The 27,321-nt window shown below is 35.6% G+C and overlaps 1 protein-coding gene across 2 annotated transcripts in view; it reads right to left on the bottom strand.

Moving 5' to 3' along the window:
* Nucleotides 1-2,907: 2,907 nt before the first annotated feature.
* CLTC (clathrin heavy chain) overlaps nucleotides 2,908-27,321 on the bottom strand; it is a 69,205-nt gene continuing 44,791 nt past the window's right edge. The window contains exons 11-33 of one of the 2 annotated variants that reach the window (XM_058283880.1): nucleotides 26,815-26,952; nucleotides 26,402-26,566; nucleotides 26,081-26,261; nucleotides 24,552-24,715; nucleotides 20,118-20,243; nucleotides 19,390-19,532; nucleotides 19,066-19,300; nucleotides 16,733-16,855; nucleotides 15,683-15,828; nucleotides 15,261-15,444; nucleotides 14,901-15,093; nucleotides 14,309-14,466; nucleotides 13,932-14,096; nucleotides 13,708-13,815; nucleotides 13,458-13,625; nucleotides 13,184-13,333; nucleotides 12,962-13,093; nucleotides 12,747-12,857; nucleotides 11,518-11,688; nucleotides 11,024-11,245; nucleotides 9,831-9,851; nucleotides 6,186-6,261; nucleotides 2,908-3,945 (exon numbers count right to left, since the gene is read on the bottom strand). In XM_058283880.1, coding sequence (XP_058139863.1) covers nucleotides 3,821-3,945; nucleotides 6,186-6,261; nucleotides 9,831-9,851; nucleotides 11,024-11,245; nucleotides 11,518-11,688; nucleotides 12,747-12,857; nucleotides 12,962-13,093; nucleotides 13,184-13,333; nucleotides 13,458-13,625; nucleotides 13,708-13,815; nucleotides 13,932-14,096; nucleotides 14,309-14,466; nucleotides 14,901-15,093; nucleotides 15,261-15,444; nucleotides 15,683-15,828; nucleotides 16,733-16,855; nucleotides 19,066-19,300; nucleotides 19,390-19,532; nucleotides 20,118-20,243; nucleotides 24,552-24,715; nucleotides 26,081-26,261; nucleotides 26,402-26,566; nucleotides 26,815-26,952 — 3,405 coding nt within the window. In that variant the 3' untranslated portion in view covers nucleotides 2,908-3,820. The remainder of the gene's footprint in view (nucleotides 3,946-6,185; nucleotides 6,262-9,830; nucleotides 9,852-11,023; nucleotides 11,246-11,517; nucleotides 11,689-12,746; nucleotides 12,858-12,961; nucleotides 13,094-13,183; nucleotides 13,334-13,457; nucleotides 13,626-13,707; nucleotides 13,816-13,931; nucleotides 14,097-14,308; nucleotides 14,467-14,900; nucleotides 15,094-15,260; nucleotides 15,445-15,682; nucleotides 15,829-16,732; nucleotides 16,856-19,065; nucleotides 19,301-19,389; nucleotides 19,533-20,117; nucleotides 20,244-24,551; nucleotides 24,716-26,080; nucleotides 26,262-26,401; nucleotides 26,567-26,814; nucleotides 26,953-27,321) is intronic. The other variant, XM_004457609.5, reaches the window with a different exon arrangement.

The following is a 27,321-nucleotide window of genomic DNA, read 5'->3' on the forward strand; positions in this document are numbered from 1 at the left end:
ACAATTACTATTTTGCGCTAGAAAATACTGTTGGTTAATTGGTCCTGGTAGTTCACGTGGTAAGTGGTGAAACAAATATTTAAGACTAGAAACAGGTCTTGATGAATCTGGGTTAAAAAGTAGAAAAACAGCATTTCCCTATGGCATAGCTGGGTACCTTAGTATGTGATTAGTGCTTCTCTTTCCACAACTGTTCTGCTGTCCCTTTTGGAGAATCAGGGAGGCGTTCAACAGCATTCTCAATTCAAATTCTAAATTTTCCCCCTGCTGTCACTTTGGATAATAACCTACTTATATTATTGATAATTAAAGCCACCCCATAATGGGAATCTTGAGGTTTAGAATCTAACCTAGAGTTTAAGTCTAGATTATAAATCTCAAAGTTTAGATTTTATAGCAGAGGTATAACCTACCTATGCAGTGCTTCCAATTGATTTTCCCTGACCCACACTGGCCAAAGTTCTCAGCAGCAGTTCTAAGTTATAGCCTACAAAAATACCTTTACTTCCTTCCCTTCCTGTAACAATGAAGGCATGGAACTTGTGAAGTGGCCCGTAAGCACTTTGAAGGTGGAAATGGACTCATGTTGGGATTTAGAGTAATTTGTGAATGAATTTGTCATCTCAGCATCCCCCAATGTTTCTTAACTAGTCAGCTGAATTAAGGGTATTTTTTTTTCCTTTTGAGCTTTATACACTTAACATGATTCTAATTCTATAATAATTACAGTTATATCAGCTGCCTACAACATGAAGTAGAAGGTCTTAGGCTCCCAAAAGTCACATACCTTCTGATCTCTTAGTAATGGCTGTTTTCCCTGAGCTTTCTTTTAGGGGATCTTGTCAATTTCTAAATTTATCTCAAGACAGGGAGGATTATCGTAGCAGCCCACCTTAAGTGGCTCCAACTCTTGATGATTAACTTCAGTTAATAGTTAAGTTCAACATAAGCAACACAACAGCTTCAAGATCTAAGGTCAGTGGTGGGGTGTGTGGGTAGAAGACTAAAAACTTGCAGCCAATTTTAAAGGTTCTATCTAATCTTTGGTCCCATTTTTGAGTTTACAGTGGTATATGACAGCACAGAGGAAACCACAACTGTGAATGATGCCATAATAGCAACTGTTTCTAAACAGAATGTTTATACTGGATTCCAGAGTGATGCAACAGTATGCAACAGAGGTGAAGAGAACTCAATCCTGAATGTCTATTTCTGGCTCCAATAATTTCTGAGGCTTGCCTCAGGAAGACTGATGACTCCAAAATCAGGTGGTCCATTCCCAGCAGTATGGCTTGGAGTGCTTGACTCAAGTAATAAATAACGGGTGTAATAAAATCACCCGTGGTGCAAAATCATCATAGAATGTCTACTTGGATGAATAGTACACAAACTGGTAATTCTGAAAAAATGTTTTTCTAGTTCACCTTCATCTGGTATTAGGGTCAAACTTATTTTACAGTTCTCAAAGTATAGACTGCAGACACCAGGAGGAGACCCTAAAACACTTTGTGGCGATCCACAGGAGTCAAAGTATTTTCATAATACTAAAAAGGATTTGTTTGTACTGTGGCTGTATCTGGATACCAAGTAGGAAGACTGGTAAAAGCATGTTTACCCTAGGAAGTTAATCTTTCTCCCTGTCTTCTGTTTAAGTTACATTTAGAGAGTGGTAATAACTTTTAGTACTCCTGTTTTCTGTTTTTAGTTTTCTCTTTGACCATCACCTATGATAAACTCACAGTACTTCTAAAGAAGATAGTAAGTAAGGCTTGAAATACAGTTTATTACCAATTCATTCTACCATTTTTGCCCAGTCCTATGCTAGGTATTTTGTGATTCAATATAATCCTCCAAATACTTCTGAAAATTATGGATAATGATAAATAATATACAGATGAAGAAACAAGCCCAGAAGTTCTTGTCCAGTATTTGAATACCAAAGCAGTTTCTCTGTCTACCATATAACCTGTTTACAGGTGACTCAAGTGGTAACTGCAGTATCAATATACAGCACATAGAATTAAAACAAGGCCTTTTTTTGTTTGGGGGGAAAAACAATGTATTTTCAGTTGCTTCTTTTAGGGAAGGGAAAAGAGAAAACTCATTCCTCTGATAAAAACCAGTTGCTTCAAAGTATGGGAAAGTTCTAGTAGAGAATAAGTCTTGACTCCTAAAAAGACCGAGCTCTCTCAGGAACTGTTAGTATTGTCCCTCTTGATTTGATAATGAAGAAAAATGGGAGCAGAAATCTAGCAGTAACACAAGTAAAGCCACAGTCTGAATAAGCAAGCTGTTTAACCATGGCAAACTACACAGAATTTCCCAGCTAATACTATTTTCTACAGGAGGTTAAGGGTGAAAAAAAAAATTAAAGGTAGGAGGACAGGGATGCATAGTTTTTGTGTGGCAATTAACGTTAATTTGCCTGATTTAGAAAGTTGTAGAACACAAGGATAGATAGGAGGCTAACTCTACTGAGGATTAAGGGATAATGAAATAAACTTTGACACTCTAAGCCATAAACAAGAGTTGGATTCACACACTAAAAAAAACCAACAAACCCATCTTAAAAAAACCCATAATTTAGACAGTATGTTAACTACATGTTTAAATAATACTTTTATTTAAAGTTAATATACTTTAACATCCATGATCTGTTCTTTGAACGAAATGCTTAGATAAAAACCTGAACTGCCACTTGGTTAAAATGATAGAGATGGCAGAAACAGTGATTGATTCTTCAGGCCACTTATTAACTACAGAAAGCACTTAATACACAATATTCTAGTGTCCCAATCCTCATTCCTCTTCTCTGCCTCTCTGCTACTGCTTCATTAACCAATCTGAAACTATGGCTCTTTTGGTTCCAGTTTGAGAGGTATTTAATTAAAACTGCAATTCTGTGTGTTATGTCCACAGTCCAGTAATTTATTTTCAATTTAATTTCAAATTCCACAAAGAAAACTGAAGAACAGCAATATGTTTGAATTCTTTCTTCTGTACACTCAGTGATCTAAAACACCACAATATCCAACATACACAAACCTCAGGGAAGGGTTAGTAAATACATACAGATTGGAATCATGGTGCTCTTTGTTCCTGAATGGAATGGTCCCACAGAAAAAGCACAGGATACAGCACAACGTAAGAGTACCTGCTACACACAAAGTGAGCAAAACACACTAGCATTTTCTATATGCATAATGGGGAAACCTGCATAGGTCAGAGGGCCTTTTATGCTCATTTAAAAATCAGGCAAGTTGTCTGTATGCATTTTTTCAAATAATTTGAAGAACAATGCAGTCCAATGGAGAATATACTGATTAGTGTTGTCTTGACACCAGCAGTCTTGCTTGGTCACATACCAACATTTTCGCTTCAGCTTTCTTTGAATAAGAGAGACTTAAATGCTTTTAGACAATACATATTGTAAGCTGTTTACATACAATGAATTTAAGATATTCAATATTAGAGTTTCTTTTTTTCTTTAAACACTACAGAGTGCAAATCAGGTTCTTCACAATAGATTGAATGTTAAGTAGTTCTTCAAAGAATACCGGAGGGGCGGGGACACATAAAGCCCAAGTGAATAAAACATTGAAACTATTCCCCTTTGAAAATAAATTCTAAGATGATACGGAATGTGAAGTAAAGTTTTTAACATAGGTGATCCAAGTTTATAGTTAGAAGCAAAAAGTAGTCCTTCATGAAATAAAGTTTACAAGAATATGTTCCCCCTCCCCCCATTAGAAACAGAAGCGGGTAGAGATGGTGTTTCAGTATGAAAACAGGCAGTCGACTGCAGAATTAGCTTTCCATCTTACATGCTGTAACCAAAGCCAGGCTGTGGCTGCCCATAGGGTGGTGCAGTATAACCATAACCAAAAGGTGCCTGGGGAGGGACTGCAACACTGGGTCCTGCTGTCAGCATCAACTGGGGCTGACCTAAAGAAAAAAAAAGGGGTAAATAGTATTATAGTACTAATAATTTAGAATAAGATGGGGGGGGGGGAGTGACTTCTGACTGTCACAACTGATTGGGTGAAAGTCTTACCCTAAAAAGGACGTGCTCCAAAAGCCTAAACAGGGCAGGGCTGAGGACCAGAACTAGAAGTTATTTCTTATCCTTTAAAGTAATACACACGTGGATGCTTGACAAGATCAGGCAAGACATTTGCCAACAAGCCTATCACCACGTGTATCTGTACATTACATATAGTGACATGGTAAAACTACTAGCAAAAGGAAAACTTAATTTTTTTAACTGACATTTTAAAACTATTGAACAGTTAGACTTATATTTCCAATTTTAACTTGTCTTAGAGAAACCTAATGATTTCTAGCAAATAACCTAATGTTGGGAAAGCAAGAAAGAATAAAACATATTCAGGGAAGCGGACTTGGCCCAATGGATAGGGCCTCCGCCTACGACATGGGAGGTCCACGGTTCAAACCCCAGGCCTCCTTGACCCGTGTGGAGCTGGCCCATGTGCAGTGCTGATGCATGCAAGGAGTGCCCTGCCACGCAGGGGTGTCCCCCGCATAGGGGAGCCCCACGCACAAGGAGTGCGCCCCGTAAGGAGAGCCGCCCAGCGAAAGAAAGTGCAGCCTGCCTAGGAGTGGCACTATACACACGGAGAGCTGACACAGCGAGATGACGCAACGAAAAGAAACACAGATTCCCAGTGCCGCTGATAAGGATAGAAGCGGTCACAGAGAGCAGACAAAATGGGGGGGGGGGGGGGGGCAGGGGGAAGATAAATAAAAAAGTAAATCTTAAAAGAAAGAATAAAACACATTCAAATATGCATTAGGTATGAAGTACTTACATATACAAATACGTTAACGCTTTTTTAAAGAGTTAAATGGTTTTTAACCAAATACAGAAAACATGACACAAAGAACACCTCTCTCCTCTAGAAGTACTCCCACAAGGATGTAATTTTACAGGAGACAGGTAACCTGATGTCTCTCCCATTTTGTGGGTGACAAAGTTTTCTTTAGTAAGTAAATTCTTATTGGAAACCAGCAGTTTATAAAAATCACCTCTAACTCTGACATATCCTGAAATTCCAAATCCGTTTTCAATTGCCTATGAGACCTTTCCATTTACACATTGTTTTCAATGACCTTTTTTAAAATTTTATCTTTTTAAAAAGTTAATAGATCACACAAAACATTACATTAAAAAAACATAAGAGGGTCCCTCCCCACCCCCATCATTTTTTTTTATTGTATTTTTTCGAAGATACATAGATTAAAAGAAAGTGTTATATTCACTTTGAAGGCACACCAAACTCTGTAGGTCCTGCCAAAATATGTTCCTATTGTGTTCCCTATCAAGTATGGCTTCAGAGTCACTGAATCACTGATAAACATCTAGCTTTCATCTCTAAGGATCCACTTTTATATTACTTTCTCTAAATTTTCTAAAACTACCCTCACCCCTAAATTCTCAAATGAATTTTTATCTATAGCAAAAAGGAGAGATCATGCCATAATAGATGTGTATGTTACCTTTTCCCTTAGCAGCTTGAGATGTAATGGTCACATCATTTTTATGTCCCCCTCTCAATGACACTTGGTTTTGGTGCTTGACCAGTATCACTTGACCAAACTCACTACTCAAATTAATTTGACCACCAAGTATGAAATGTAAATGGAAGTATTTCAGAAATCCAGGTATAGGGAGAAATTAAATTGCCTTAAATATTCATGAGAGTTTGATTATCCTGTCTCCCTGGGAAGTTATCAAATAGAAACTTTACCCAGTTCTCTGTCCAAGTTATAATTAAAAGTTAGGATGTATTCTTTATGTAAAGCATCCTAACCAAACCACTGGCATTTCACTCCTCTGAAAACTGAATTCATCAATACTCTCTTCTAGGAGTTTATGGACATGTAATCAGCGACCAGGCACTAGGGAAATTTAGGGTATGTTCTTAAGATATACAATGCTTTTGAGAGTTTCTTTTATTTAAGAATGTCTTAAAGAATAATGTTAATGCCTGCTTTAAGAACTTTTCTTCCCACACAAAAATGATGGTAGACAGAATCTTTCCTTAACTCACCAAGCCTTTGCACTTCAGTAAAAACTTGTTTTATTTTTATTTTGAGGTAGAGTCCCTAAAGAATTAGGCCTGTCTACTGTATTTCTTTGAAATAAAAAAAAACCAAAACATTACCATAAACAATAGGCTGTGTCTCTGTAGCCTGTTCTTCCTCTTTTCTCAGTGACTCTGAAGCATCCAACTTATCCACCTAGAGAAAAACAGGTAATGTTAATTTTAGTATCCCAAAAGCATTATAAATCTAGTTTCATGGCAGAAAGTGGAAAAGCCTTAATATATTAAATTCTGTCAAAACAAAACAGACTAGAAAGAACATTCTCAGGCCCCCTCAAATTCAATGGCCATGGTCATACTTCAGTCAAGGTGGTTTTTCAGCACTGTCATTATAAACCCTCAGGAAGGAGGGATTTATAAATGCCATAAAAGCTCACGCCAGGCTAACACTGGCCATGCTAGGATGCAGCCTGAGGGAAGGAGAAAACGAGAAGGAACCACTTTATCAAATGAAGTCTAACCCCTGTAAAAAATAACAATGAATTCATGAACAGGCAAGACTTCCCTCCCCAAAGGAAATGGTGTCCAAAAAAGTGAAATGAGTCCAATGACTGAACAAGTACTTGTGCAAATTGTGTGCAGCTTCTGCTGATAATGGTTAGAGGACCACACTGAAATGTACGACTGAAGTGGCTCCAGAATACAGTATTTTCTTATGTTAAGGCTGCAAACTTTAATGCTATGTGGCTCTACTTTCAAAGAAGTAACTAGGAAAGACTTATTTGTCCCAACTTCTTTGAGGAAAAAAACATTTTTCTTTGAATTAAGCCAGGGAAGTAAATGGCTATTATGTGCTAGTTATTCTAAATCGAAGTGGAAAGTATCAGACAGAAAACAATACTGGAGAGTCCAAATGTATTGGCAAAGGAAAGGAGTTGGAATACCTACGTCTTTTTACTAACTAGTTGTGTGACCTTGGCCAAACCATTTCATGGGTCCTCAAACGTCCTTTTCTATATATTGAGAAGGCTGAATGAGGTGATCTGTTTAGTTTATTCTAGGGCTAACATTATGATTTGATTCTTTAATTCTATGAATATTTAGGGATTAGGGAATCTCCCTACAACTTCTTACCATACAACTTTCATTTGTCTTTTAAACTACATATAAAAAGTGAAACCTCAATCAAGCCCTCATATTTGGCCAATCACTACATGCTAAGTAAACCTAAACTTGAAATCTTGGTGTTATCTATTAACCAGTGGTTTTCAGAGTCACACATATGCCGGGTGTGGTAGGGCAGAGAGAAATGGTTTATGAATGCTCTTCAAAAAGGCAAGTAGTGAAGTATTACTCACAAAAAAGACATGCAGACATCAATCAAAGAGCTGTAAAAACCGGGTCCTAAAAAGGCTAAACGAACACCTTGACTCTATTTGAAAGTATTTAAAAGTGTCTTTGAGTCTTCACATAAGCTGTTAAGGTTAGGACAGTATTTTACACATATTTTAGTTATTAAATACCATAAAAATGGATCTTTAAATAATGTGTCAGAGAACTGAAAGTTTGAGAAAAGTAAGTAGACTTGACACATTTAAGTTAAAATCTGATCTTTCAAATAGATTAGCCTCCTTTTGGACACTATTCTGTACATGGATACACCCATGTGTATAAACATGGATATTTAGGCTTTGTGTTCCAAATTACCCCAATGTATAAACTAAAGACCAATTATGTGGTGTTAAGTTATATGAGAAATAACTACTTTTTAGCATCTAGACCAAATGATTAAAGCACAATTCTAGAATTTTGTTAACCTAATCAGTGTATTCAAATGTGAACTAATAAAGAAAAATAAGTGGATGTTTGTATATTGTAATGTGTAAAGAAAAATGAAACAAAAAAAACCACCACTGCACAATACATTTCCACGCTTTCAAGGAAAAGGATCTAAAGTGAACATGTTTAAAAGCTAATGTCTGAATCAGATGTTGAACAGAGAACTCCTATTACAGAAATACATGGAAGTGGTAGAAGAGCTAGCAATATCAGAATGCCCAACCACACACATAAGCAGGTTGGGCAATGGAAAAGGGGGGGGGGGGAGGGGGGCAGACAAAAACTCTGAAGGAGTAGCATCAAGCTCAGCAAAAAATATTTACATTTTTCTATGTAATGAGACAGCCTCTGGTACAGCATCGTCCAATTTTTGTTTTTATTGACCCAATTTAGATTGCTCCAAAAAGAAAAGCAGAGAAGGCTTTAATGAACACGAGCTTTTGTTTAAGAGCTGTAACAAAAGTTTCTGATCCTTGGATTTTAAAAAATGTAATAATTATAGGTAAGCATGTCATTGGGGTTCAGTTCCATCTGTGCTATTTCACTGAAATGTAAAAGGCTTTTCCACAAAGACTGCAATTTGCTGCAGAGGAAAAGTTAACATGCATTCTATTATTTTGGTGTATGTGTGCATGAAAAAAAGGCAAAAGTACTGAAGCAAGAAGTGAGATCTGAAGATGACTGTTGCTCTACAGGCTCTCAAGAAACACACACAGCCCACAGCAATGCTTTAAGAGTTTCAAAAGTAGTATGATGTATTTGCAATGACTGTTGTACATGCTTGATTTAAAACAATGCATAACACTGCAGTTCAATTACCTGTTTTTCACACACACGCGTTCTAACTCTGCCTTACTTACTAGCTGCTGAAGGGCCTCACACACAATGCATTTTACTCAGGTTTGCCCTAAGTTCCAGTGGTGACTCCAGTTTGATTCAACATAACCCAAAGGCATTGTTCCCCATCCCAAATCGTTTGAATTTATTTCAACTCTCCTCTACCTTCCCACCCGTTTCTAACCACAATTTGATACCAGATTTGTATGGGGATGGAGACAAGCCAATGAAGGAAACAGCAACCAAAAGGTGCTAATTTTACCTAATTGGACAAGCCAACTGAAAATATGAAAGCAAATATTAGGTAGCTTCAGACGTGTGCCTTATTACATAAGTATAATCAATATTATTATATACAGAAATATTCCATGTTGTCCACCAACAATTATAGCAAATTTGGCTCTCATGACTAAAAAGGTTTTCAATCCTCTTGAAAATGGACTAGCACCATAAGAACTGGACACCTGGAGAAACACGAGGAAAGTCTCTTCAGAAGCAGCTAGTATGTCTTCTATCTACTTTCAGCAAAAAAAAAAAAAATTAGTAAGAATCAAGAGATCAGAAACTGGATCACAGTCCTTCAATACCAAAAAGAAAAAGAAAAAGAAAAAGAAAAAAGAGCCCAAAAAGCCTTTTAGGGCATATATGTATATACACACACACATTTATAAATTCAATGACTGTCAAGGCAAGCTCACAAAATAAAACCAGAGGCTGTTTTATTTCAAATATTAAGAAAATCCTATAATGGTCCAGATACCCTGACAGGGAAGAAAAATTTCCATAAACTTTGGAATTAATATGGAAACTCACCATGCTCAGTATTCAATGATATATTTAAGAGACTGTGAACCAACTACTGATTAGCCTCCTGCCCTTCCTAAAGCCTATTAGCCGATTAGTAGCAAACACCTACTAATATCCTATAGCTCTATTACAGTTATGTTTCAAGGGACTTGCAGAGGCTTTAGTGAAAATTTATTGGGGGGAAAAGCAGCAGCAGCAGTGTAGAAAAGGAAGGAAAAAAATCATGCAAATTTCTTAGACTTAATCCTCCAGACTTAAAGATGGAAAAGAATCAACTTTCACCTTTTCCTTTATTGCATCAACCTGCAAAGGAATTCAGAAGGTGCAGCTTAGAAAAAAAATCAAATTCCATATTGAGCATAAAAAGAATCAGCAACAAAGGTTTAGGGGAGAAACATCTACCACTAAAAAAGGTATGAGAGAAGTGAAAATAAAGGGCATACTGGAAGCAAAATTTAGAAAACATGTTTTTTTGTTTTAAACTTTAGAGCTTATTGCAGAAGAATTTATGCTATAGTCAGTGTGAAAGTAAGCAGCTTATCTCTAGTAAAAGTCATAGCACTTTGGTTAACAGCAGCTTAGAGCCCAGTCTCACAAGGTGGCATTATGCATAAGCTATTCTCATCTATGGCGAAGATAAGGCAATTGGATTTTTTCTCTTATACTGAATTTTAAGCAGTTAATACATAGAAAAATGTTCATTTCTTTAAAAATTGTAAGCCAACACAAAGATACCTTATTGCACGTAATAAAAATTCAGTATATTGAATTGTTGGTAGTGCTTTTTTCTCTACACTCTAATTTTAAACATGTTTTGCTATAAGGAAGTGGATCTTTTAGGACAATTTAAAAATGCACTGCAGTGAGAAAGCTAGTAATTAATGAGGTGAGTAAAAAATAATAATAATGCCAATAGACATTAAGATGAACAGTAAATTTTAAAAGGTGATTGATTATACCCTAGCTTAATGTGTTTTTAGGAAACATATGGTTAATTGTTAACCTCCTATGATAGCTTTAAATTATCAAGAAAAAAAAAGTGAAGATTAACAGGATGTTAAAAATATACATGCAGCTTCCCAGAGGGCACAGACACGAAAGTCAAGAACCAACCAAATAAAAGGAAATCTACACTATCCATTCTACTAGTTACAGATATATAAGTTACAAGAACTGATTTAGGGGAAGATGCTTTTTTGAAGGAAAAAAAAAAAAACCAAGTGTTTAAAAATGCCAAACATACAAAAGTAATAGTATGCACCTTAGTCATATATTGAGGGTAAACAGTCTGAGAAATTATGTTTGAGTTCCCTTTCTAGTGTCATTTGTCACCTATTTTAAAAATATCCAAATAGGAACATTATATGATCAACTGACTTCTACTAGAGAAAAACATTTGAAAAAATAAGTGTGCAAGTGGGAGTCTACATATCCTCAAGGTACTAAGCTCTGGATGTACTTAGAGGACTCATTACCTTTGTCAAGTATTCCTTCATGACCTGGATGAAATAGGGCATGGCAAAATCCATGATATTGTGTCTCCAAGCAGTTTCTAGGACAACATCTGGCCTTAAAAGATCATAACAGGTAAAGAGACAAGCTCCAAAGCACTCTCTTTTTTCTTCCTGCAAAAACCACTGTAGAAGTTCTTCAGCCAACTCAGTATCTTTAGATTCAGAAGCATACTGCATTGCATCCTATTCAAAGGAAACAATGAAAGTCAAACGTGAATTAAATTTGCCATATCCTGAATTAGTAAATGAAATAACACAATAGGAACATCCCAAAACCTTAACTCTTTGTTCAGGGGGAGTGGGGGAAACACCCAGTTATAGCATTTAAAATAAAATTTTGAAAGAAAAAAAAAAATCATAAATGTTAAAGCATTCAAGTGTGGTTTAAAGTTACTTCTCACATGCATTGGTTTAACAGACTGACTGCCCAGCTCCCCACCCCCAACTTTATCTACCTTGTAAAGACTATCTTTCTTGCACAATTCTACACTCTGTTTCCAGCGATTGTTGCCTTTGAAGAGATAAGCAGCAATTCTTCTGAACTCAATGAGTTCATGTTTTTCCAAACGCTGAGCAAGCGAGATATTGTCAAAATTGTCATAAGCATCTATTGAGGTTCTTAGAGCCTGAAAGAAATAAAACAGCCATTCAAATTCCAAATCAGTGTTTCATTTTAGTTTAACATCTATGTTCCATCCTTCTTGATAACTGAGCATTATGTGGTAATGTGTAATATGACAGCCTAGATTAAAGCATCACAATATGAAGTTGTAACTGGTGAACATGTATCAAAGTTTTATCTAATTTTATAATAATGAAGTCCTCAAAGGTACTGTTAGAATTTCTAAAGGTATGATGTTTCAAAGATTTTCAGTATCGGGCGGCAGACTTGGCCAAGTGGTTAGGGCGTCCATCTACCACATGGGAGGTCCACGGTTCAAACCCCGGGACTCCTTGACCCGTGTGGAGCTGGCCCATGCGCAGTGCTGATGCGCATAAGGAGTGCCATGCCACGCATGTGTCCCCACGTAGGGGAGCCCCACACGCAAGAAGAGCACCCCGTAAGGAGAGCTGCCCAGTGCAAAAGAAAGTGCAGCCTACCCAGGAATGGTGCCGCACACACGAAAGCACAGAAAGCTGACACAAGATGACACAAACAATAAGAAACACAGATTCCCGTGCCGCTGACAAGAACAGAAAGCGGACAAAGAAGATGCAGCAAACAGACAAAGAGAACAGACAACCGGGGTGTGGGGGGAAGGGGAGAGAAATAAATCTTAAAAAAAAAAAAACACAAAGATTTTCTGTATCTAGTAACCAACTTGAATGGTTAAGAGATTCAAAGAATTTGTAATTTAGAGGGTAGGAAAACTTGACACAACGCAACATGACTTTCAGGTATACAGGTCAGCATGTAATGGGGAAAAAAATCATTTTACATTAAGAGAAAGAAAAAAGGCGTCTATATTAACCTGAATTCTAAATTACTTTTTTCAGTGAAATCCTTCACAAGGGAAAGTTTATTAAAAGACAGTAGGCAAGGAAAGCAGTAAATAGTTTAAGCATACATGCTACCTCCTGTTTAAATCCTAAAGGATAATGAGTTTTACTGCAAAACAAATCAATTTTAGGACCCAATCATAAGCTGAATTTTGAGAAAATATGTAGAAACAAAAGGTTTTACCTGATAATCTTCTTCTGTAATAAAGAGGTTATTGAGAGATTCATTCACAGATTTGTTGTTGTGGTTCTGAACAGAACGCAGATATGGTTTCACCAGTGGTAACTGTTTAACCTTTAAAATAAAGAGTTGCAAATGTAGCTAGCACATTGTTGAAGTTAACATGGACAAAAGTATGTTTGATTCCTTCCTATGAACCTCTGCTTTAAAATCAATACCTTGCTGAAATAATTGACTGCACGTGTATGATCCAACCGTGGAGACAGCACCATCAGCAAATCATTTAACAACAGAGGCTTGAATTCCAAGTAGAATTGTATTGCTCTGTAGTATAGTTCCACATTGGCAACCTAAGACAGAAAAAAAATTTCTAAGCAAATTAGAATTATTTCCTGATGAGCTTTCTCCTTCTGAACCCTTGACCTTCTGAAGGTACATACCTTGGTAATAATATCTTTGAACTGCCCTTCTTTCCATGCATCAGTTGGATGATTCATCATGGTAATTATGGCATTATCATATTCTTCATATTTGTCATACAAAAACACCAACTCTGCCCAAAGATGAGCTTGTTCTGCAGCTCTTAGCACCTGTGTAGGGAAGATTCAATTCCTTTAGACATACGTCTCTGGTTTTAGCTAATGGCCATTAATACATATTTTTAAAATTATTACAGTTTTCACTATTTTGCCTCATAATGTTAATGTTGCTTACCTTTGGAATATTCACTCTGGACCAGAATAGCTCCAGGTGCTCTCTCATTTTCTGTGGCTTATATTTAGAATATAGAATAGCTAATTCGGTAAACATCCCCATGTGAGCTCGCTCAAGTCCCAATGCTGCTTCCAACATGGTAATCAGTTCTTCAAAATATCCACGATCCTAAATATGAGAAATATGCAATTGAAGATAAGAATATCTTTGGCAAAGGGTCTCAATTCATATAAAAGAACCTGTTCATTACCTGATAGTAGTTGATAAGTTCCTCTAATTCATCTGCATGTACCACAATATGAAGCCCACACATCTGAGCCAGTCGGAACTCTTTCCCATCCACACAGGCAAAGCAGACCTAGAATGAAAAATTTCCATTATGCTCAAAAACATGGCTATTAATACTATGAATCAGTTTACAAAGCATTTCCTAATCAGATCTTAATTCTTCATTCAAAATTGTGTTCATATTACCTCTTTCCATGTTCGAGTACTGTTAGCTTTCCTAGCTCCATCAACAGCAGCCTGATATTCACCCAGGTGAACCAACGTAGATGCCAAGCGTCCAAAATTGGAAACATTATTGTATAACAATTTAGCAGCATCATACATTTTTTCATCATAACAGCGGTCACCAACCTAGAAAAAAAATTCCATTCTCAGTAAGATATTAGAATCAGCTTAGTTCTCTTTATAAATTCACAACTCAACTTAAAAGTAGAAAATAATTTTTTCCCTGTAATATTTTTCCCTGAAAATCTTCACTTATGTTATATTGATCCTATTAAGCTAATAAAGTTGTTTGACTATTAATTTTTATATCATTTTAAAAATCTGAACAGAAAACCCACTTGTTGGATATGAGCATTATTTGGCCCATTGATGAACTCTTCTAACTCTGCAAGGCGGTTTGTTTTAGCCAGTGCGAATATCAATTCTGTCTCCACGTAGGACTCTCTAGCCTTCTTACGGGCCATCTGTAAGTATTTCACCAGTTCTTCCCAGTTTCCTAGATTAAAAAAAAAAAGTCCAAACACTAACACCATCTTTTCATTCAAGTAAATAACAATTGCTACCAGCCTCCTTTTCAAAAAAAAAATAGAATTAAGGCACGAAATGCATGTAAATTGCAAAAATTCGATCATGCCTCCATTTTACCACCAATCAAATGAATAGGTGAATTTCGTATTTCTTTAAAGTAATGAGAACTCTATCAGGATTTTATAAGCCTTCAAATCACAGCCAATTAATCTTCTCCCCCACAGACCTTATTTAGTTCACAAAATGCAGCCTCTCTTTATGTGGACTAACATGGAGGACTAAAAGATATCAAGCTGCTAACTCCTACATAATCCCAAATAGACAGACATTTTACTGTTTAGCTTAAGCTTAGCTTAGGTACATTTTCCGAGGCCTCAAATTCATAAAAGTAAGAAGTTGTACCACTTGTATTGGCAGCCTGAACAACTTCCATGTAAGATGAAGGATCATCTGCTTTGATATAAGAATCAATGGCTTCTTTGACCATTCCTTTCTGCAACTGGGCTTTTGCAAGCTGACTCCACACTGCAGGTTCATTGCAACGTTCAGCAAACTCATATGCCCGATCCAAGTTTCCGATGTGTTCAATCAAGACCTAGGCAACACATTTTTTTCATTAGGATTATAGGAAAATGTATCTGTTGCCATTTTATTGGTCTTCTATCACCACAGCAGCAAATTATGTTACAGGTCCATGTCTACCGAATCAAGAGAAGGCATAACATTCAATAATTCAATTTACGATGTAATCTCAAGATTTACCTGCACTGCTGAAGTATTGACATCAAATTTCCGGAAAATGGCAAAGGCTTCTTCAAACAGCTCATTGCTAATGGCAATATTGGCAATATCTGGGGCATCATAATTATCAAGGCGGTTAATATATTCCATAACACGTGTACGGTCAGCCTTAATTGCAGTAAGGATAAGGAGATTTTGCAGATTTCTTTAAGGAAATAAAAAAACATTTGAATGCAGTATTTAAAAACATTATCATTCATATAAAATTAAACTGTAAATATAAAGGGATTTTTTTTCCTGTCTCAGGAAGTAGCGTGAGAAGAAGTGAGGGATATCAGAGCAAGAATTCAGCAAATTTCTCTAAACTTTGTCTCTTTTTAAAAATTGATAAGCCATAATTAAAGACTGAGTATAAACAGCCAAATGATCCTCTCATAGCATACCTGTGTTCACTGAATACAGAGTTATCAAGAACAATTTTCTCCAACAGTTCAATGAGTTCATTGGGAAGGTCTGCCGTCATAAAAGCCTTGACAGTTACTGATACTTCTTCAGGGTCCTGAGTCTCAGATAAGGCTGTTTGTACAACCTATAGAGGATATACAGGAACATGTAATTGAGACTCCAGGTGGTTTTAAAGATAAAATGAAATAAGAAAAAGTTGGGCTCTCACTAGAAAACTTAAAATAGGCAGAAAAGACTGAAGGAGGGAAAATACCACTAAGTTTACCACCCAAAGGTCTTTCTACACACAAATACATTTCCCACATCACATATACTTCTACTCTGTTGAAAATTACTCTGAATATATAATGTCTATTTTTCCTACCTGTTAAAGTATTATCTGTACTAACCACTCGTTATCCCTTCAATGTTATTTATAATTCAACTACACAGGTCTATATCAATACATATATATCAATAAGTCCTTTGTTTTGTGCTATTTACATGGTTCTCAGATGCTGCAATGAATGTTTATTCCAGAAAGTTTTATATCTACTTGAGAACAGCCTTTGGTCTTGTCTTTTCTGAAATGTTTTATTTATACTTCTATCAGAATTTAAGAACCACTTTAAGTCATCTTCAAATTTTAGGGTTTTAAAAATATCTATACCATTTTACATAGGAAAACAATACCTCCTTTGCAGTTCTAAGCTAGTGACATTTAACATTTGCCAACTTCTCTGTTTTCTCTTATCAGTTGTCATCCTTTGCTGACTCACCACTGTCTTGAATGTTTCCAATTTAGTCAATAAAAATTTGCTGTCTTCCTTTCAACTATGATGAACCAAGTTTTATAAAATCAAGTACTTTCTGATGTAATTTCTTACCCTTAACATTTATAATATATACATTTATGGTTAAAAAAATGTTCTACTCTTTACTGCCTTCTGTCACAGTTACTACACATTTGAGTATATTTGGATATATGATGAGGAAAAGATTTTATTCATAGTTAAATGATGAACGTTAAACACGTTCACCAATTTTACCTGGTCAATTAGGGGTCTCCTGTAAGGATTGCTCTCCAGTAGCACACTACCCCACAGTTCTGGATCTTTTCTGCGTACCAGGTAGCGGGAGAGACTTTTGAAGAGGGAATTCTCATTGCAAACCTAAATAAAATGTTAAGTTAACATTAAATTCAAGGTAAAAAGTATTAACATTTTATACTTCTGCATTTACTTTTAAAGGATATTCTGTTCATTGTTTTGTAAGGAAACACGCACTCGCACAAACACACACACATTTTACACATCATCTTGAGTAGGTCACACCCAAAAATTAAAATTCAACCAACAGAAAAGCAGTTATGAATTTGTGAAGGCTTTTAAAAAGCACCCTGATGTTGAGCTTACTTCTGTACTTTTTTTTTTTTAAGATTTATTTTTATTTATTTCTCTCCCCTTCCCCTCTGTTGTCTGCTCTGTGTCCATTTGCTATGTGTTCTTCTGCATCATCTTGCATTGTTAGGCAGCACTGGGAAACTGCATCTCTTTTTGTTGTGTCATCTTGTTGCGTCAGCTCTCTATGTACAGCGCCATTCCTGGGCAGGCTGTGTTTTTTTTCACGTGGGGCAGCTGTCCCTGCGGGGCACACTCCTTGCACGTGGGGCACTCCTACGCTGGGGTGCCCCTGCGTGGCACAGCACTCCTTGAGCACAGCAGCACTGTGCGTGGGCCAGCTCACCACACAGATCAGGAGGCCCTAGGTATTGAACCCTGGACCCTCCATATGGTAGGCAGATGCTCTATCAGTTGAGCCACGTCTGCTTCCCTATTTCTGGACTTCTTATTCTATTCTCAACTTCTACTGGTCTGTCTATTCATCAGCCAGTACCAGATTGTTTTATTATAGCAGTTCTGTAATATCCCTTAATATTTGGTTGGGCTAGTCCCCTTTCATGGCTTTCTTTTAGTGTTTTATTAGCTATTCTTGTGAGTTTTATTTTTCCATGTGCATGTGGCATGTGTGTATATGTGTGTGTTTAGTGTGGATAAGTAGATGGATAGACACATACATTTCTTAGCTCTGACAAATGAGAGATTCTAAAAGCAAATACATCTAGCACCCAGATCTTGGTTTCTAATACAATTTATTCCACACTGAAAGGTTTCATGATATCTTGGAGACATGGCTGATTCCACGGATTAGGAAGGTACAAAACAAACATGGTATATCTTTTACCAGAATATACCAGATATATCCTTTTACTCAAAGGATAATAAGAACATGTCATTGAAGGGACAGGAGCCAGGGTGAAGAATACTAATAATGGATTATAACCCAATGAATAAAATAGGAATCCTTTATAAATGGGGAAATATGGAAGCTACAACACATTTGCAACACAAAAGAAGGCCTAAGAATGGTTTAGGCAATAATCAGTAGATGCATTAGGGAGGGAGGGAATGATCTTAATGAGCTTCACAGATTGCTTAATTCATGCAATGGGAAAAAATAATTATACAATGAAAAAATCAGACAACATCTTGATAAAAACTGACATCACAAATGAAGAACAAACGGACATCATGTGCCTCTGTATTTAATACCATAAGGACAAAACATTATGTAAGCAGTAATCTGGGTGAGAATGTATAATTTAAATCTAGTCAGGAGGAACCATCAGAGAAACTCCAAGTGAAGAACATTCTATTACTTAAAAAAATAATAATAAAAGCCAGCTTGTTTTTTTTTTTAAATAAAAATGTCAATGTCATAAAAGACAAGGAAAAGTGAAGAACTGTTCTGCATTAAAGGAGATTAAAGAGATCGGAAAACTAAATGTAACATGTAATTCTATACTGGGGGGAGGACATTATTTGTCAACTGATAAAAGCTCGAATTAAAAGAAGTATTTTATCAATGTTATGCTGATTAAAATTGCTAACAATGTTGTTATGAAAAAGAGTATTTTTATTCTTAGGAAATACATACTGAAGGAGGGTAAGACTATAATGTATGCAACTAAAGAGTTAAAAAATTATATATTTTTAAAAATGAGAATATTTGCATGTGTATGTATGAGAGGAATCATGAAAACACAGATGATAAATTTAATGGGACTAAAACATTAATAGATATATTAGGATAAAGGGTGATGATATATACACAGATGATAGTACTACTGTGGCCATTTTTCCTTAAGTTTATAATTATTTGAAAATAAAGTTTTAAAAAAGCAATTCATCTCCCAAAAAGCATCTATATTACTTAACTCCACTCCTAACCCTTCAAATTCACTAGCTTGATATATAACAGGTTTAAAAAAAAAAAAAAAAAGCGCAGCTTTCTTTCTACATGTTCAGTGAATAATACTCACATTAATAAGTTCCAGGTCACACTGGCCCCGTTCATAAGCAACACAAGCCAGATGTGGGTCTCTCTTCTCACAATACTTTCCAACAACGCGACTGTCATAATAGGGATTTTCACGAAGAAATCGCTCTGGGTTGTTATTACTGTCTATGTAGATTTTGGCTAGTGCATTGTGAGTAGCAGGCTCCTCACAGCCCTCATGAATTCTGGCCTCAAGCCAAGGCAGAAGCAGTTTCAATCTAGTAAAAAAAATAAAAAATTTTATCCAATAGTATACTAAGAAAGACTGCTAATCTATCCCAGTTATGAAAGTTAAGTAGTACTATACCTGTTTCTTTTTTCAACCTCAGCAACAAGCTCATCAGTAGAGAACTGACCTCTTACAACAAGAATCAAGTTTTTAATGACATCTTCAGAGCAATCAACATCAAGTAATCCTCCAATAACCACAGGAAGTCGACTTGGATTCACCTACAGAAAAAAATGCAGAAGAACGCCAATATATTGTTAATAAGCAAGAAGAGTTTTTTAAAAAATAAAACTTCATTTATATCCCTTTCTTAAGCTTGGTTTTATAAATAATGAGAGTCTAAATTTGCAACTAGATATGAATTTAACTGGAAGTTTGGCTTGGCTAATTAGTAAGCCCAAAGCTAGACTCACAGAGTGACTATGGGAGACTTTCTAATAAAAAAAGGCTCTCTTGTAGCAAAACTACCCTCCTACTTCTGGAGTAAGTAGGTAAAGTTTCTAGTATCTGTATTTACAACAGATTTTAAAATGTGCTTTGGAATCTAGGGGGGCTCTATACAGTTACCTCAGGGGCTATCAAGTTAGTAGGGTTCTAACAGAGAAGTTCTGTTCTCATATTTTATATAGTTGGCATTCATGTGAAATTTTAATCAAAGAAAGGATTCTGTTGGGGAAAAAAAGTGTTTGGAGGCATTATACTAGATCACTCTTATTGGGCAGAGTTTCAAAAGGATGAAAATTTAGAGTATGAGAACTGAAGTTTATGAAAAGATTAAAACTTCAAGATATCTAATTATTACTTACCTTCTGTACATATATCTCTATATATTTTTGAAGATTATTTCTATATAAATAGAGCACCAAATCATGAACGAAGTCAAATCGATCACACACAATGATAAGTGGTAACTGGTCTGTTAGCTTCGCTTCCTGAATATGAAACAAACAAATACAAACCTTGATATTCTCTTTATGTGAACTATAAATCTATGTAAAAGAATCTATTCTACTCTGATAGGGAAGGCACACGCAACTTGCCTGATCTGTTAAGACATATTCCAACAATCAGGGTGTGCATGCTCTTAATTTTAAATTTTTACTAATCAATACTTAAATCACACAGCAAAGTACCAGAACCTTCACCCTTTTGCCAAAAAATAAATAAAAGCACAAGACAAACATAAAATTCTTAAACCTTGTGAACCACCAGCATTCAAGATGTAGAATCATCATACTTGGAAATTACATTAATAGTAGTCCTTGAATTAAATTTGGAGTTGATTTGAGAACTATAATCACATTGTTAAAATCACAGCATAACTGTTCCAAACTAATGGCTTCATTTTTTCATCCCTCCCTAATCCCAATCTATATGACTAGTTTCTAACACTAACATAAAAGAGCCTGTAAGAGCAATAAGATAGTGATGCCCATGAATTAACCATATTTTGCTATAGTAAGAAAAAGACAAAAAACAGCATTTAAAGAATAGGCATCTTTAAGTTACCAATTGTCTTTACCATTACAAATCCCAGGATATAATCCTACTTGTAGACTGACAAAGATGATACTGCAGATCCAGGTAGGGAAGACCTTACTGGGCATTTACCTGATACATGTCCTGTACATTCCACAGACATAAGGTACAGCACAAAAAACAACAGCTCCAATCAGGAATTCATTTATAGACAATAAAACATTCCTCAATAAATGATTCCTCTATTATATTCTACTAAGAAAGCAGAACCAAGCAGGATAGGACTTTCCCCAATGACAGCCACTAAGAACATTATTTGCAAGGTTAGAATAAGTTGATTCCTAAAATTAGGTGTATCAGTCACTTAATTATAAATAACAAAGATTAGTCTCACTAAACTAAATCTGGAATCCCATGAGAATTCTTGAACAAAAAATAAAAATGGCTATAAATCTGAAGTGGAAGCCCAGCTACCACTTGCAGAAGTCTAAAGCAAGTACTGTTTAACACTACAGAAAAATCTATCTCTAAAGACAATCTGTTTAACAACTAGTTATGCAAAAGATTTCAGTAAGCAAAGTTTTCCCCACTCAATGAATAGCAAAATATATATGTTCCCTTATCCTGTTTGATATGCATAAAAAATATTAAACACTTCATGTTACCATTTAGGAGGAAAAGAGTAATCTAAGATTTGGTCTATTCTTGTGCATAGGTGTTTTAAGACTTCTCCTGGCAAAGGCATTTGTAATGTATTCCAATAGATAATGTAAGATTGAAAAAGTAGACAAAAAGAATACTTTCTTGATTACCTAAATTTGCACACTATTTATTATATGGAAGTGATGCTATTAACATTTAAAATTTTTGTTTTTTTCCATATAATGGCTAAACATTTTCAGAACAAAACTGAAATTATATTAACACGTTCAGAGGCTTTCCTAAGTAAGAATTTATTCATTTAACAAATCTTTGCTGAGCAAGGCACTGTTCTTAAGATATGGCAGGAAACAAAGTAAGCAGGATCATTTTCCTCAAACAGCTTACATTCTAGGGGGAAGAGACAGGCAAAGTCTTAGAGCTAATTGCTACACACACAAAAAAATAATTTAAGTAGTATAACGGGGAGGTAGAAATGGAGAATGGATGGATTCTATTTTAAATAGGATAATCTGGGATGTCCTCACATGGCATTTGATTAGAAACATGAAGATAAGGGTCATAAAAGTCTGAGAGTAAAGGCACATGGCAAAGGCCCTAGAACAGGAGAGTACTTTGAAAGTCCAAGGAATAACAAGTAGGCCAGTGAAGCAAAACGAGGGAAAGAATGGTAGAAAATAAGGTTAGAGGTAGCAAGGAGCAGATCATAGGACTGAGGAACAGTTTAGTGCTTTACATGAACAACTATAGTTCCACAAAGTTAGAGCATGAGTCAAAAGATGCTAATGACACAATTTTATCCCCTCAAAGGTTACTTTAAGAGTTATGTTCTACCAACCTCTGTATATTTCTGGTGCCTAGGCCATAACTGGCACTCAGAATTTCAAGATTAGATTCAGAGAAGTATTTTTCTTATGGCCACAGAGTATAAATGTATGTCAATTATCATGCAGTTAGTACCTCCAAAAAAAAGTTAATTCGTTCAGAGGCACTGTAGCTATGTACTATAGGTTAATAAGGAAAAGTGGTTAAATGGTCCAATACACTGGGGCAAGAGACTGAATGTAACAGCAGCATTTTAGTATTGCACTCCCATTTAAACATAAGACACTAGGTTCACCTGCTGGAATTAAAGTTCCTTTTATAAATTGTAAACATAAAAACTACCTGACTGGGGGGGGGAGGGCAGGACAGAAATTACATGTAAGCTGGCTTTTATTTCCAAGGCCCATGAACAAAGCTTATTAACATTGATAGTGCACAATAAACCACAATGTAACTACACCTGAGAAAACTGAGGCTCAGACACATTAATTAACTTGCCTGAGGCAATGGAGCTTGTCAGATGCTAAAATTCTATTTGAAAGAAACAGAATTTAAGCCAGGTCTGACTGATTTAAAACCCAGCAATGCATATGTACTCCTTTTACTATATCAGGCTCACAAGTAAATCACAAGTATGTAGTGTGAATCCTTGCCTGATGAAATTCCACGGGTCAAGCATCCTAATATCCAGAGGTGGGGTATTTTTGTTTTGAGCTCAAGAACTTCATAATTAAAAGAAGACAGTTAATTTACTCCTGCTTTGCCATCTATAGAATCAATTCAATTATTACCCAAGAGTGAAAACATTTAAAGAGAGCATCTAAGGGAGGTTCAAGGGTAGAAAAATCACTACTGGACCATAAGAGCTGAGAGCTTAATGAAAACAAAAAGAATCAATGCAAGCAACCAGTAGTGTTTTTTCAAAAAGGAAACAGTAACAATACTTAAAAGAGGAACTGAATCAGTACTAGGCACTAGTTAAGTACTGGGCATCAAATCCTTCTCATTCAAAAGTTCTTCTGACAACAGAAAATCTTGGGCTCAAACACATCTTACAAGCCAAGTTACATAGAAGATTCGTAATGGCAAGACATTATAAAACTGTATGCATTTGGAAAGTTTATCTTTTAATCTAAAATGCAGGTAAACTTCAGCATTTTCACTGCCTCATGACAATGAAACCTAATAAGGATTTAGCAATTTAATCTACAGTACAGATAGTAAATTCTTCAAAAGAATCTGTCAATGCAACTACAGATTCTCTAAAAATGATTGACAGTCTGGCGGTAGAAAAGTCATTCTGGTTTTAGTTTAAATCTAAAATTCTTACAGAAGACAAAAAGCATTTATGAATTTTATATACAAGCCCTTAAATCATTTTCCCCTACGCAGCTTATTTAAAATATTTTTATGATCTGAGTTACCACAGTTTTCCTGGTCTTTTACAGACAACTGCCAACTTTAAGGCTTATTTCCCTCACAAAATTAACTAATAGATATGAATAAAGGTAAAGCTGGGTTATACATCAAACAAAATTAACTGCTCTTACATACTTTTTTTAAGGAGGTACCGGGGAATCCAGGACTTCATACATGGGAAGCAGGCGCTCAACTGCCAAACCACATCCACTCCCCAAGCAAGTTGTTTTTTCCATATTTGTTTTTAGGAGATACTGGGGGTGGAACCCAGGACCTCATATATGGGAAGCAGGTGCTCACTACTTAACCTACATACACTCCCTCTTATAATTATAATAACTGTTATTGCTATTCACTCCAACAGGCAATCCTTATGTCTCTAGAACTGACTTCATGTGTCACAAAGCTGAGTCTTGGTTTGATTTCATTTTTAATTTGTGAAATATGCTAAATTAATATTTTAGTTTCTAGAGTTAGCACAATTTCAGAACAGAGAGATATATTTATATCCTTTAGACAAGAGAATCCTTTTCCTATAGTAGGAAAATGACAATAAGGGTCTAAGACCACTCTAAAATTTTTCTTCCTGAAGTTAAAATGGAAAAAAAAAAAGGGAAATTCCTTTGAGATAGTCTATTCTTCTTTTAAACAGATGAGTTTTCAAGAATTTCTTACCAGTTTTCCTTCCTATTTCAAAGGAAAACAGAGTCTTTGGTTGAAAGAAATAAACCAGCATGCAAATTTTGAATGCTAAAAATCTCACTTTTGAAGAAAAAAGAACATTTAAAAATTATGACCAAACCCCTGTAGAACTATCTTCAACCCAACTAGAAAATGTATTACTCAAAATCACTTACCTTGAGAAAATTCTTGACTCGCTCAGGATCATAGCAGTTGCTTTCTCTGCAGATTCTCTCTACTTCTTTGATCTGTCCAGTCTTGCAAGCTGCCTGAATATATTTAAAGTGCACATCCGGGTCCTGACTAAAGTTAACAATGGATCCCAGAAAATAAAAGAGACCTTAAAGAAATAAATAATTGAAATTAAGCCTAGGAGCATTTCTGAGAATGACAGAACAGAAATACTTTTATAAAAATTAACATCGGTATGCTCTAAAATCAAACCTGAATACTAAATAGTCTCAAATACAAATTGGTTGCTGAAACAGATCAATAAAAACACTAATTAATCTAGTAGTAACCAGTTCAATAAAACTGACTTGCACTTTAATCCCTACAGAAAAGAAAGTTCAAGTAAATGTTTTGCAGTAGTTTACAAGTAGTTAGGGGCAGCTCAATACCAAAGCTTATTATGACACCATACCCCATATAAGAAATTTAAAATTTGAAGACCCTTATACCAAGTGTTTTTCCATATGCAGTTAACAGGAAATAAACAAAAGTAGTTTGGAAAGAATTTAATACAGTGTCCTGCAATATCACTTTCTATGAAGATGATAATGTTCTAAATCTGCAGTTGAATGTGGTAGCCAATGTCTCTACTGAGCATTTCAAATGTGGCTAATGTGACCCAAGCATTTTTAATTATATATTTTTAATTACTTTAAACTTACATAGCCACATATGGCTAGTGGCTACTGTATTTAAAGTTCAAATTTACTGTACAGTTTACATATAGAAACTGTGAAAGAAAACCAGTAGAATTTCTTACTTTTGCTGTCTAGAGCACTATCACAAGTAAAAGGTTAAAAAGGTCATCAGGGACCAGAAATTTAGCTAACAAATGGGAGACCCATCCACCAAAGATTACATTTGTACTTTGTATAGCAGTGGTCCTCAACTGGGGGTGATTTTCTCCCCAGCAGATATATGGCAATGTCTGGACACATTTTTGGTTGTCAGTAGTGGGGGCGCTGATGCGACTAGAATCTAGTGGGTAGAAGCAAGGAATGCTGCTAAATATCTTACAAGGCACAGGATAGCCTCCCTACAAAAAAACAATTATTTAGTCCAAAACGTCTATATTACCAAGGTTGAGAAATCCTACTGTATATTAAGTTACAAAATGTCTTTGGCTAGAAACTATGGCTATTAGAAGAGCCAGACTATACAAGCACGAAATCTTATTATACCTAGTCATTTTATTGTCATGTTCATACAATCATGACAATGTTACTACATATCTATATCTTAAAATTCTACCTTTATTTCACCTATAAAATATCCAAGCAGAACCGACTTATTTACTGTGTATCCCTAAGATGTAGCATAAAAGGTGCTTGATAACATTTACTGAATAACACATCTTAAAATGTCCCATAAAATTAAGCTTTTAGAAAGATAGATTTCCAATAGCCTGCAATCATAAGCCTGCCCCTCTTGGCTATCGTAAGTAATTAAAAACAACTGAGAACTTCTTAATTACCTTCAAAACTCTTGAAAGATTCAAAAAGTTCAATCAGAGACTGAGTTGACAGTTGTTCGTGATACTTAGAAGCCACTTGAACACATATCTGCAGATTCTGGCGAATATTGGCAGAGAGCATGGCCCTGAGGCATTCTAGGGAGTCTTCTACTGATAAGGACCCAAAATAATTCACTAACCACTAGAGGACAAAATAAATAAATAAAATGAAGTTGAATCTCATGGTGGTATGAAATTACTAAAATCAAGCACCATAAATACATTTTCAGTATTTTAATTAAGCACAACTAACACCATCTATTAGGGAAGAGACTGAAATACCTCAGGGTTAAGAAGATGAGTATGAACAACCGCACGCTTTATATCATATAAATCGGTGAAATGTTCTAATGCACGCTGCAGTAGGCCAGCCTTTTCACAGAGCTGAGCAATATGTGCCCGGTCATAATGTGTGAACATCTGATTTCCTAGAATAGCATCTGCAACCTATAAAACCATAAACAGGATGAGTTTATTTTTCCACCTGATTTTTATCAGTAATTCAACATCCAGATTACATATTAAGATTTAATAGTGAATCGATAAAAAGAGATAAAGTACAAATAAATTTAGCTAAATTTTCTTGAATGAGGAAAAGACATCTCAGTAATTTCAAATAACTTAAGAACCTCAGAAGCTCTGAATAACTACTAAAATGCTGTTGGAAATATGCCTAAAAACGATGAAAAACATACTTGAGGTGCATGCATAAGGTTCATCTCAAGCAAGCGTGTTTGCAGAGGGCCTTCAGATGGGCGATTATTCTTCAGAGCATCAAGTAAGAATGCAGTACATTGCTGAATTAGATTGTATTCCATAAAGACATCCACAATCTACAAAAAGTGATTTAAAAGAAACTTTAAAAAGATTTAAAAAAAATGTTTCCTGATACTTCTGACAGCATGAAAATGAAACTAAAAACATTAGCTTTCTCTTTACATATAAAAAATTAATAGATCAAATCCCAGATTTAATGAATAAATGAATAAATTCTTGTCTTCTGGAGAACTCACTTTTATTTCTGGTTAAAACAATGCATTTCAAGACTCCATGTAATAGCAGAATACAACCAGCACAATGGTAAGATTTAATATTTTATGAACTATTTAAAACATACAAAAGCATATGCTAACTCTGGTCATCTCATTACTAGGAGCAACTCTTCCTATATCCAGTTGAAGCCACTATCCTCCATGTTTCAT

This window comes from Dasypus novemcinctus, chromosome 21 (genome assembly GCF_030445035.2).
Source record: "Dasypus novemcinctus isolate mDasNov1 chromosome 21, mDasNov1.1.hap2, whole genome shotgun sequence".
NCBI classification, from domain to species: domain Eukaryota; kingdom Metazoa; phylum Chordata; class Mammalia; order Cingulata; family Dasypodidae; genus Dasypus; species Dasypus novemcinctus.